The 13,310-nt window shown below is 37.6% G+C and overlaps 2 protein-coding genes across 2 annotated transcripts in view; both read right to left on the bottom strand.

The window, feature by feature from the left end:
• Nucleotides 1–7,344, bottom strand: part of LOC123498160 — a 33,927-nt gene extending 26,583 nt beyond the window's left edge. Inside the window, exon 1 of the mRNA XM_045245329.1 lies at nt 5,214–7,344. The gene's annotated coding sequence lies outside the window, so the exon portion shown is untranslated. The remainder of the gene's footprint in view (nt 1–5,213) is intronic.
• A 138-nt stretch (nt 7,345–7,482) lies between these two features.
• On the bottom strand, nt 7,483–13,271 carry LOC123520671. Its single transcript, XM_045283181.1, has 2 exons — nt 13,066–13,271; nt 7,483–10,303 (listed from the first exon to the last, which is right to left on the bottom strand). Exon 2 carries the CDS (start codon nt 10,228–10,230, stop codon nt 8,548–8,550), a length of 1,683 nt encoding a protein of 560 aa, XP_045139116.1. The 5' UTR covers nt 10,231–10,303; nt 13,066–13,271; the 3' UTR covers nt 7,483–8,547.
• Nucleotides 13,272–13,310: the final 39 nt, after the last annotated feature.

The raw sequence follows: 13,310 nt of genomic DNA, 5'->3' as shown, positions 1-13,310 counted from the left end.
TATCACACTGGCCTATGATACGAGGAACGCGGGCCATGGTTCTTGATATGAAACAGGAATATTATCACACACAAGCTGCCCGCATTCTAGCTATGCTAGGCAAACGGCCCATCAACCAAGACCAAGCCTAATCAAAATAAACCAGAACAAAACCATGCTGTTTATACCTGAACTTGTGCTTCGTTCTGGAATTGCATTTTCACTTCCTCTTATTGAAGAAAAGGAAGTAAAAGAAACTAGAAAAGAACTGAGACGTGAGCGACGGTAACTTTGGGGTCAGAGGTGGTTGCTATGAACCCAAACTATCGACATGATTAAATATATATTTTATCTTTCTAAATTGATGAAATATTATTTAATATTCCAATATGAAAAATTTAGGCACGTTCTTTTAGTTTAAATAAAAGATTTTTATTACATATATTATGTTTATTTTTTCATTGGGATAGCATAAGGAAAACCGGGATGGATATGAAGCCATCCCAACTTTGCTCCGGGCAAGTTCCGGCTATCTGGAAGCGGATGTTCCTCGTTCCACGTATCATAGGCCAGTATGACAGCCCCTTTACTCTCCTACGTACTATTTGAGGGGTTGGTAAGCCTGTATCACTAATCCTCCTATGTACCATTTTCATTTTTTTTTTCCCTTGTCTTCGTTTTTCCCTTTGTAATAGCGTATGATCTCTTCCTGTGGAGCCTATGTTTAATATTCCTGTCTTATATATGGCGAAGAAAAGGTGTGGAAGTTTCTTATACACTTTTCATCTTTCTAATCTTCCTTCTTCTTTAGCTCTCAATCTTCCTTCTTCTTCAGCTCTCAATCTTCCTTTTTCTTCAGCTCTCAATCTTCCTTCTTCTTCAGCTCTCAATCTTCCTTATATAGCTTTGATTTGGGAAGGGTTTTTGTATATTTTTTTTTCTTTGTGATCTTATTCTTTTCCTTTCGTTTCTTTCTTGTATGATCATCCCTTATGATTCCTTTTTCTATCTTTCTCTTTGATTCCTTTCCTAAATTCTCCTCTTTCGTCCTTGATTCCTTTTTTCCTCCCTACATTTTTTTCCCTTTCTATGATCTCAAACCCTTATCATACCCACATAATAAATATCTTTCTTATCTCCTCTTGTGTTCCTTCTCTGTGATCCTATATCTTTCCTCCATTCCCCTTCACCTTTTTTTTGCTGTCTTTCTTTCTCTATGACCTCCTATAGCATTCCCACACCCTCTCCTTTTCTTCTATGACACCCCTCGATCTTCACACCACCTGCACACGTCACACATCTCCTCCCACGTACGCACACACTCCTCGTCTTCATTAATTTGGCAGCCTCTATAATTAACGAGAGGTTGAGGCTGAGGTATAAAAAGCTGCCAGCAGACGTCAGGTGATTGGGTGGTGAAAGCAAGGAAGATAGAGTGGTTTCCTTGGTGAGATCAGATGCGATGAGGTGAGGGGGAATGATTAAAGGCCGTGTGTGTGTGTGTGTGTGTGTGTGTGTGTGTGTGTGTGTGTTGGCTGGCTGGAGGCGTAGTGAAGGTCCTCTCTTTTTCATTGGTGTAGTGGTTTGCGTAATTACTGTTTGGTGTTGTGAGAGGAAGAGGGAGGTTTGAGGCCGTGAATGAGGGGATGATTACAGCCCGTTAGGTAGTTAGTAAGGGATTATTATCTCCTCCCTTCCCTTCCTTCCTTCCCTTCCCTTCCCTTCCTTCCATTCCATCCCATCCCCCTACACTCCCCTCCCCTCCTAAGCCTACGGTACCAAAAGGAAAGAAATCAAAGACCCAATGACGGTATAGTAGTAGCTAAAGGAAAATCTAAAAGGCAAGTTTAATAGGTGTTGATTGAGCTTAGACACCGCAGTGTGGGTGACAAACAAGGGCACCATCTCTCAGAGCCTCCCGCGTCCAGGTTGAGTAAAGGTATCCTGGAGATGTACAGAAACACTTACAATTCACTGTCAAGACTCATCATGTGTTTCAAACAACTATCACTGCCTCACATTTATTTCTTCATTTGGTTTGCTTAGTATCAGAGTCCGTATCTTTAATTGTTGTTGCGACGGTTAACTTACTATATTAGTGTGTGTGACTGTGTGTGTGTGTGTGTGTGTGTGTGTGTGTGTGTGTGTGTGTGTGTGTGTGTGTGTGTGTGTGTGTGTGTGTAGAAAAGTATATCACAATTAATTTTATATCAACTATAATAGCGAGTCTGATTTACTTTTTTTCAACATGTATAGGCAAAAAAATTATCAACGGTTGTTATCAACATTTGCTGCTGCTGATTAATGAATGCGGATACTATCTTGTGATATTATCTTGTTTTGCTAATCGGTTGTTTGTCATCACTCCCTTGAGTCACTGTGCTTGTTTTACGGCACAAACAGACCACATGAACGCTCTGGAATTCCCTGCCTGCATTTGTATTTCAATCTTCCTTCGACTTGACTTCTCTTAAGAGGGAGGTTTCAAGACATTAGTCCCTATCTCTTTGCTAACTCTTTTGATCTGTAAAGGAACTGGCAATTATGTGGGCCTTTTTTTTTTTTTGTTGCCCTTGGCCAGTTTCCCCTTGTATAAGAAAAAATAATAGTACTGAATTCCCCTTGAGTGACCTTGCTTTACACTGGATGTGTGGGAAGGGTCAGTTCTGTCAGCCGAACTCTTTCTTCAGCATCTTTATACGTAAGTTCGTCAGAATGCCTCGTGGGAAAATCGAAGTTTCGTTGAGCCACACAGCTACAATAGTTCGCCATAACAAGACATAGGAGAGTCGCAGCCATCCTCCAGGAAGCATGAGTTAACCCCACTCCCCCATGAAACACACAAACTCTCTCTCTCTCTCTCTCTCTCTCTCTCTCTCTCTCTCTCTCTCTCTCTCTCTCTCTCCATATTTTTTTCCATATATTTACAAATGTTTTAACGAGATTTCTATAGTTAGATGATGAAATAGTTTAATAAATTACAAGAACTGAAGACAAAAACAATGACGACAACACCAATGATAACAAGAGACGACAAATTCTTAATATTGATATCAGTTCTTAACAATATATATATATATATATATATATATATATATATATATATATATATATATATATATATATATATATATATATATATATATATATATATATATATATATATATATATATATATATATATATATATATATATATATATATATATATATATATATATATATATATATATATATATATATATATATATATATATATATATATATATATATATATATATATATATATATATATATATATATATATATATATATATATATATATATATATATATATATATATATATATATATATATATATATATATATATATATATATATATATATATATATATATATATATATATATATATATATATATATATAATCATTACGCCGCTCTTCATATCCTGATGGCGCAATGTGAGGTGTGACTTTCAGAGGTTTCTTCACTTAACGTCAGAGAGAGAGAGAGAGAGAGAGAGAGAGAGAGAGAGAGAGAGAGAGAGAGAGAGAGAGAGAGAGATTTCATAGTACTCCTGTATAAGCTACACGCATCACCAGTACTTTTGCAATGAAGTGAAAGATGATCGAGACTCTAGAGTGGTACTCTGGATACTTCTCACTCATCATTTTAATTCCTCCTAATTTCTGTCAAAGATGAAGAAAGAGACACCACCATGATGCGCATCATGAAAGCCATACACAAAAGAGTTCCATGTGACATCTCTCAGGAACATTTGACAAACTTGGATGAGGTAATTAGTTCCTATGGCTGTTGCTAACGGCTTGCCACCCATGGATGGATAAACCACACACACTCCTGGCCGAGATTATTGTTGTCAAAACAAAAAAAGACAAGCAGGCAGAAAAGCATCATGCAAGTAGCCTACGGAGAGGGCGTTAACTGATGAAAGATGTCATGTTGGCTTAGTTAGATAGAACACCTGTGAGCTATGAAAGCACGTAATCATATATTTGATTCATAAAATTCATAAATTCTACTTAATTCTCGAACTGCTCTTCTTTCAGGTGAAGAGGTGGAGGAGGGTAAGTGAGATGAATGTTGTCGCTATTTATTTCATTCATTTATCTTATTTCAAAGGTGCCTGAGGAGATCACCAGGGCATGTTACAGTCTTAAAACAAACACTGTGGTGTCGTTCAGGCCGAATATTTCTTCAGGTATATAAAGGCAAAGTTGAAGCATACGCCGCGTGGTATTGGCACTTATCCTCTATGGTGAACAATAATACCCCTTATCCTGGGACACGAGGCAACTGTGACATCCGGTTTGTACAGTTGTACCTTCCGCAGCCACACACCTACCGACAAACCTGGAGGAAAGATGCACAGCTTGATGCGCTGAGCGCCCACTGCCCGGAGCACGCTGGCCCATGTAGCCTATGTATGCACCACCCATGCCCTACAGTATGGTATTTCAGTTTCACAGTAAAAAGGTAAATATACATTACTAGATGCGAGACATTGTACTTAATCACATAATACCAACAATAGCAATGCTTGATGACTGATGTTCCTTGTGTACACAAAATCCCCGCTGGCTGATTTAATCAAATCTATTTCAAAAACACATGACTCGATAACAGAATCTCTGTGTCACCTTATTTTCGGGAGATTGAAAGCATGATTTGAATTGGCAAATCAATATATCTGTTAATTTTTTTCAATAAAACATTTTCATTCTTAGTAAATAATTATATAGGTAATGAATCAAGAACGCGATTGATGGCTGTTCGAAAAAAAAAAAAAAAAAAAAACTCAGGGTAGCATTCCTCACCACCCGGTCCTTAATCCCCACTGGTGAAACTCATCAATGAATTTGCGATATTTACATCTGTTATATCTGGTCAAATATAGATATTGCATGTGGTGGCAACAGTAGTTACAGTACAACTTGTCAACACGTGGACGGGACAATAACAATGGTGGTTCATGAATGAGTGACCGCTAGTCAACAAACGCTCTGAATCGTCGCTCTGCATGAATCTGATTCAATATATTCATTCCTCTTACCATAACAACATTCTAAGGTGCATTAATAATCAGCTTCCTTTTCCACGATATTGTGTCACTAGGCAGGAGTACACACTATAACAAGAATTCTCCCAGCTGATCCAAGCAGTCACCATGTATAATCTTTCACCAACACTGCATCACTCACTCGGTGACTAACCTGTCCTGAGACCGGCCAGAGAAGAGACGGAATAACCTGCAACGGAGAACGTTGTCCGTGGTGTTACTAGTCAAGCAACAGCAACACTGATACCCGGCACGCACCCTCCCGGCTCCCATGACACGCGCACTCCGACTGGCACAGCGTCACTGCTTCTTCAGATAAGTCTAGTCTTCATTGCCTCACTCACCCGCCATAGCGAGTCACCCGCCGCCTCCTACTCTGTTTTCACATATCACAAAGACCTAAGTAAATAGTTGTAACCGTTTCACTGCTCTATAACTCATCTTTCCTCAGTTATCTCCAAACATTATACGATTTTGAGGCCACATGAAGCATATGTTAGGCGTATCATAGTCTACTTATGCTACTTGAAATTTAATTATGTTTCTTGTGCTCTATTTTTCTGCCTTGCTAACATTAACTAATAGTATTGCATCACTGAAAATATTGTGTATGTTAAGCCAACTCCAAGTTGTCGTTCGCCATCCTCATATTATTATTATTTTTTTTTTATTCTTCTTCTTCTTCTTCTCGTCTGTGTATATTTTGTTTCCTGGTATATCATAGACCAGGTATGGGCAAACTATGGCCCGCCGAAGGGTTTCATACGGCCTGACAAAATTATGTTAGTAAAATTTGAAAGACCAAGTTAATAAATAAACAACATCAAATAGTATTGTGAGCATTTAATTTTCTTCCCGCAAGCGTGCACATGCGTGTGAGAAGGGCTTTTCTGTAGAAGCCTTTAATTTTGTATTTCAAATATTAATGATTTTGGGTTAATATAGTATGCGGCCTTATAAGATTGTGATTTTTTTTTAATGCGGCCCTAGCACTGAAAAGTTTGTCCACTCTACATATAATGAAAGGTTTAATAGAAGTCCAGTATATATGATAAATGAGTAAGGTTTACAAATGATGTTTGTTAAGGAGTGATAAACATTTACTTTTCATAATGTAAATGATAAAAGAACAGATTTTTTCTCTCTCAAATCTGTCAGCGAAATTCATGCTGTATCCGTTCATTTATATTAGTATTTACTAGTCACATGATATATGGATGAATTAAGGGAAAAAGGAAAATTTTTATGGAGGATTAACGCATGACTTACTCAATGTTTGGGTTGACTTGCTTAACTCTGCCCACGGCCACCAGATAGGCTCTGCCGACTGGCTTCACCCTCCACTGAAGAGCGGTATGGGCGACAGCCTCTCCCCTTATCTTTTCTCTATGGTAAGTTTGCACTTAGGAGTCAAAAGAAAAACATGGAGGTTGTGGCACATCAAAATGTTATGCACTCTTAATTTAGGTGAGTATACCCTGAACTTACGATAGAAAACCAGCTGTATTAAAAGAGATTCGTGTAGGGTTATGGGGCTCTATAATAAAAAGTATATATGTGGGAAAAAAAAAAAAAATAAGCAAAAGACATTTACTTGCTTTTGTAGGAATGTGTAAGTTCTAGTAGAAACGTGTTTTACTTTATTTATATGAATTTTGTAATGGCGGTAGGTTAAGGAAATTTGTCATTTACGCTTTGGCAGTGTTACTTCATGTGAGTATGAAGAAGTGTTTAGTATTAAGTATCTTAAAAATGCATCCTCCACAAAGTGAGTTATTTGTGAATATGTATCAAAACCTATTTTTATCCTAGTTTTTCTTCATAGCCTACATCTTATACAAATTATATTTTTCCAAAGCATTATTTGCGATTCGTAATTACTGACTTCTAACTTCCAGGGAAACACACACACACACACACACCTCCCGGTTAGGATTATACAAGTCGAAGGAAGCAATTGAACATTACATAGGTTACTGGCCCCACAATGCTACCGGGGAGCTACCCAGCGTTACCATCCTGCTCGAACCAGTGGCGCCCGTCCAGCGGCCCTGCAGCAGCAATATATACCATATAACCGGTACAGGAGTGACTGGAGTGGACTAAGTGCCTGACGAGTATGCTAATAATAGTGTGCTAAGTAGAGTGTGCGTCATACTCAAGGGGAGTAAATATAGTAACAGTGTCTGAGTAGTGAACTAGCATGAATATTGGTCCAAGTGCCAGGCGATTGTGATGAAGACGAAGAAACACCAAAAGAATATACCGGAACAGAAGAATTTTAATTAGGAGTGAAGTGCCCAAGAAGTGGAAAAGAGGGAGTAGCTGCCAAAGGATAGGAATGGATATAACGTTTTACGTATAACATACATGTATGTTATCATATTCCCTTCTTGCATAAAAAAAAAAAAAAAAAAACACAATCAAAAGGATTCTAAAGAGATTCTAAGCTTTATTTATATACATCATGAGAATAACATGAGGCAGATACATGCTGCCTGATCGCGATTGAAGCTAATGAATTAACTCAGCATTATATATGCAAATGTAATTCAAATGTACTCCTATAAATTGTCACCAATCAACTTCAGACAATTAGTCAAAACAAACATTGTTCTACTCTAAAATTCGTCATTAGTTGCTAATACAGGGATCACTCTAATTCTAACATAGAGATTCAAGTTTGAGTGTAGCCCATCATGCCAAGTGTACAGGGGCGACGAGTGCACCACACTGCCGATAACAGGTAAACACTGATCCAAGACTTTATCCAAGATCTAAGACTGATCTTCAAACTTTGTTAGTGGGGCATAACTTTTGCAGTGGCAATGCCTTGCGAATCCAAACCCAACACTATTGTATATGCAAATATGAACCTTGCAGATTCAAGTGCCTTCCTTTACTCTGAAATATTCATGAACTGTTACTTTGTAAAAGTAAATTATATATCAGCTTTAAATTTGTTTCAACGAAGTTGCAAATCGTGTTGATGCCGTGCATGTCTTGCCACCCTTCCATTGTTGACTTGGCACAGACCTCGTCCGACCCTTACACTGGCTTGCTAACTCTCTAGATCATGAGATTACTTTGCCTCTTTGCTAAAGATGCATTTTCAATGTCATCCTTAAACATACACAGGGACCTCGTCCAACACTTACATAAGGTCGCTAACTTTATTAATCTCATATGAAAAGTACTTCGCTAGGATATGAAAAATTCTTTGCATAGGATACATTATCAAGGTCATCCTTAATCATACATAAGTTGATATATATATATATATATATATATATATATATATATATATATATATATATATATATATATATATATATATATATATATATATATATATATATATATATATATATATATATATATATATATATATATATATATATATATATATATATATATATATATATAACACCATTGTGATATGTACTTGTGCAAATTTTTCAATGATGTTTTAAAGATTCTTCCACTCTTTACTGTTCATCCATATCCTCGTATTGCTTATTAGGATTAAAATTTCCTGTTTCAATATTCTTCAGTTGCTCTGCCATTCGCCTTATTTGGTTAAGCTGAGTAACTCTTTCCTGCCATCCGGCCTTCCCTTCTCTTTCTTCAGTCTTTATCATCATGTCGATGTATTCGACAGTACTCAGTGGGTCTGGTCTCAGTGCTATTTCCCTTAGTCTTTCAAGGGACTTCTGCACACAGTTGGCCATGTGCAGTATCTTTTTCTGCCCCTCATCATACTCTGCCTGAATCTCATCAATTAGATTCTGCGTGGTCAGTTTCTTTCCTTTTGCCTTTTCGTATCGTTCACGAATTGCCTCCACTGTCTTTTGGACTTTCTTCCTGGTGACATAGAACATGTAGTCACATACCTGATGTTCTGAAGGAGGGCAGTGTGAAGGGCAGACTAAACACATAGATGGCATGTTCATATTTGTAGGAAGACGAGAGCCCAAGATATTAGCAAATCCTAACTGGAGAGCAAATTGAGCCACTGAATTAGTCATAGAATAACATCCTAAGTCACCAAGTCCAAGAGTGTGAGCCACGCAGTTCTGGCAACAGGTTCGTTGACATTTCATACAGTTGCGCATCCCTGGAAAAAGAAATGAATTACTAGGTTTCTTTTCAAAAACATCTTCTTCAACTTCTACCGTGAAGTCTTTGTTCATGTTTATTTCATGTTCATGCTCTCTTAGCATTTTCTTTTCCTTTTCAAGGGTATTCAGTTTACTTAGGCCCACTCTGATTTCTTTTTCTATGCCTTCAATGTACACTTCAATGCTTTTACGCTCTTGAAGGACATCTTTAGTAAGAATGAGGCTCTTGCTTTCAACATGAAGGAGTTTTTCTAGAAAGATCTGGAAACTTTCACATCCCATTTCCCAGAAGAGAGAGCCAAGTCTCTGTGCTTTATCCGTCTCGGTGTAGACAGCAGAATTATTGAACTGGAAGTATTCCTTATATGGTATTTCAGCTTCTTTAACAGCACTTAGAACCTCAGGCTTCTGTCCGTCAGCAAAAGTGACTAATAGGAAAATATTGTCACTTATGTCTTTAGCAAACAGTGAGAGGATACTATGAAAGACATATTTTTGTCCTACAGAGAGTCTTGCCTGGGAAGACTGAACCACAAAGCCAATAGCATCAATGTGACTGATGCCACGATCTCCTGGGGAGGTGAAAAACTTGCGAAGCTGCTCCACTATTTCCTTGTCACGCTTAATGCCCTTAGTGTCACCGAAACCTGGAGTATCAATGATGGTGAGAGAATAAGGCGTTTGGAAACAGTGCTGGTGATGCAGAGTGTAGGAAGTAACATCCTTTGTCTGGCTCTCAGCCTGGTTGGCGTTATTGTCTTCCAGAATCATTTTGAAGCGGAATTTGTCTTCCCAGTTAACTCCAAGGACATAGTTAACTAGACCATTGATGAGCGTGGTCTTTCCAGAGCCTGTTTCTCCCACCATCATGATAACTTTGTTTGTCTTATTCTGAATACTACGTCCAAACTCTAGCTTTTGAAAGCACCCATCTTCATCCCGCACTGTCTGCTCCATTGGAATGGCATAGATACTTGGAGTTCCGCCTTTGACAAGGGAGGAGCGTTGAAGAACGGATAGTTTGAGGGACGCCTGTCCAGATTCCGCCATCTTCACCAGATGTCCCGGTGTGGTTGACGTCTGTGATACGAGTGCGACTGACTGCTGCGTAGACTGGATGGATCTGCAAGTAGTACTTTGTTAAATTTTAAATGTCACTGTGATATCTGGTATCCGTTCCCATTCTGTATTGTTATATATACTGTATATATACTGTATATATATATATATATATATATATATATATATATATATATATATATATATATATATATATATATATATATATATATATATATATATATATATATATATATATATATATATATATATATATATATATATATATATATATATATATATATATATATATATATATATATATATATATATATATATATATATATATATATATATATATATATATATATATATATATATATATATATATATATATATATATATATATATATATATATATATATATATATATATATATATATATATATATATATATATATATATATATATATATATATATATATATAGAGAGAGAGAGAGAGAGAGAGAGAGAGAGAGAGAGAGAGAGAGAGAGAGAGAGAGAGAGAGAGAGAGAGAGAGAGAGAGAGAGAGAGAGAGAGAGAGAGAGAGAGAGAGAGAGAGAGAGAGAGAGAGAGAGAGAGAGAGAGAGAGAGAGAGAAGGATGGCCATGTGCGTGTTGAGTGTACACGTGACATCAATACGTGACAGGTGCAGCCAAAACCCAAAGTCCCGAGTTAGTCCGGTTCGCCTATTGTAGAATACAGAAGGGATATCTATTCTCTATCTATCCATCGTCACTCATTCCTCACTCCTGGTTTTATTTATATTCTCTACTTTCTCCGTTACTCTCCATCACTCTGCTGCTCCAGGATAACCCCATTCTCATTCCCAGTTAGTCCTGCTATTAATCTTGTTCACTCTCACATTTCATCAAACGTTAACTTTCACATTCATACATGTCTGTGTTCTCTCACTCATGTAACCACTCACTCTTGTCTACACTTTCAATTTCATTCACATTTAATCTCACTATTTTCATAATCTTACACTTACCTTCTCCTTCACTGTCGCTCACGATTCTTCTCACGTAGTCCTTCCTATCTACGGCCATTTTCACTCTATTCATTTTCCAACTCAATGATTCTTACTTTTCATCCTACACATTCGCGCTTACCGCTCATGAATACGAGACTCTCTCTCTCTCTCTCTCTCTCTCTCTCTCTCTCTCTCTCTCTCTCTCTCTCTCTCTCTCTCTTCGTATCTAGAGAAGATGGAACCCAAGTTAATTGAAAATGTGTTGCGGATTTATTTCCTATTAAAACAAATCGTAATGCGGATGATATTTTTACGTTGGATACCCGGTACATTACTGACAAATAGTGTACAAATTAACTGATGTGTAAAAATAACAAACCGACTACAACGCATGTGAAGGTAAAACACAATTTTTCTTTATGCTCTGCCTTTTTCTTTTTTCTTTTTTTCTGCAACCGGATGTTAAGAAAGTACATATCCAACTTCCCTGTCGCAGAACACTGAAATTCAATATCCGATACATCACAACGCTACATTATCCACAACGTGGATCACCAGATGCGCGAGATATTCATAATGTTACTGGCTCTCTCTACTCCGTCTCCAAATCTTAATCAAAACTTGTGGACAAATGTAACTATCAAACAACAACTCAGAATGCAGGAATTGACACTCACAGACACTCATATGAACCAAAATATCGAATAGATTAAAAGAAAAAAAAAAAAAAAAAAAAAGTCTCGAGTTACTTATTGTGTGTTGTTCACCTCGCATTTCGCTGGACTTGAACATGTATTTACTCTAAGGGTGCGTTTACACCAAAAGAATCGAATCGATTTAATTCGTGAAAAATCAACACGATTCATAAATCATGTTGATTCGCCACATTAGTTTCAATGTAACCGTTTACACCAGGCGAATCGAGTCAGTTCAAATCATGCCGATTCATGGTGATTCAGAATTAATGATTGGTTTGAATCCATTTTTCATCAGTTAAGACGATTCAGCCGAGGAGTAAGCACCATGCTAATGGACGTTCTAATCAATTTAGTAAGAGAATAACGTGCTATGCTATAATGATCCCAGTGATCCTGTGCGCCGAAATCATGTACATGTATTGTACATGTATTATACATGTATTGAACCATAGCTAGAAGGAACTGCTGCAGCCTACGAATTACTAGACAATATTATTCTGCACATTTTAAAAACAAATGATAACAGAAAGCGTTATGGACATGATTTTACATTTTCATTTGGCAATTGTGAGGTGTATCGTCTACCTTTGAAATGTGTGGTATAACGTATATCGCCAGTCAACCAGGCACCAGCCAGAGTGGGGGAGGGTGTAAACTTCCTTACATTACCCCCTCCATGTGCCTCTGATTTCGTTCAATAAATATAACTCACATGGCTTCTGCTGTATTTTCTTGTCGGTGACAGGCTCCACCAACATCTTAAATAATTTTGTGGTTATCTTAAATCCTAAAACCTCTCCGGATTATTGACCAAATTTGGGAACAAATGTCCAAAGGTCCCAAATTCAGGTCTTCTAGAATTAATGGCATGCACCCATATTCGTTGCCGACGCCTACGCCTACGTTTCCTCAGCCACTGTAACACTGATATATCTGCAAAAGCTAATACGTCCATATTTCTCGAAGGCTGAATTCGTACTGAATCATCTGAATGATGTGAACCAGCTGGTTGGAACTATGCAGATTTAAAATGACTCGATTCATATGATTCTTCATGAATTCGCTTGCTGTAAACGCAACTAAACGAAACAAGCCAAGAACAAGAACTCACCTGAAGTGTATTCACCAGGAGTGAAAGGTTGAGGCTCCTCGCTCCCCGAGATCTTGTGAGTGAGTGGCGACTGGTGATCAGGTTGTTCTCGAGTGGGAGCGGGGAAGGGCGTCGGCTCCGGCAGTGGAGTGGTGGGTCGCTGCTTTGCGCCCTAGCTCAACGTCCACCAATGACGAGATGCTGAGAATTCCCAAAACGTCCAATGAGAGAAGAGATGAGAACCGGATGGATGACGAAAGACATAC

This window comes from Portunus trituberculatus, chromosome 47 (assembly GCF_017591435.1).
Source record: "Portunus trituberculatus isolate SZX2019 chromosome 47, ASM1759143v1, whole genome shotgun sequence".
Lineage (NCBI taxonomy): Eukaryota > Metazoa > Arthropoda > Malacostraca > Decapoda > Portunidae > Portunus > Portunus trituberculatus.
This window is presented reverse-complemented; position numbering and strand designations above follow the sequence as displayed.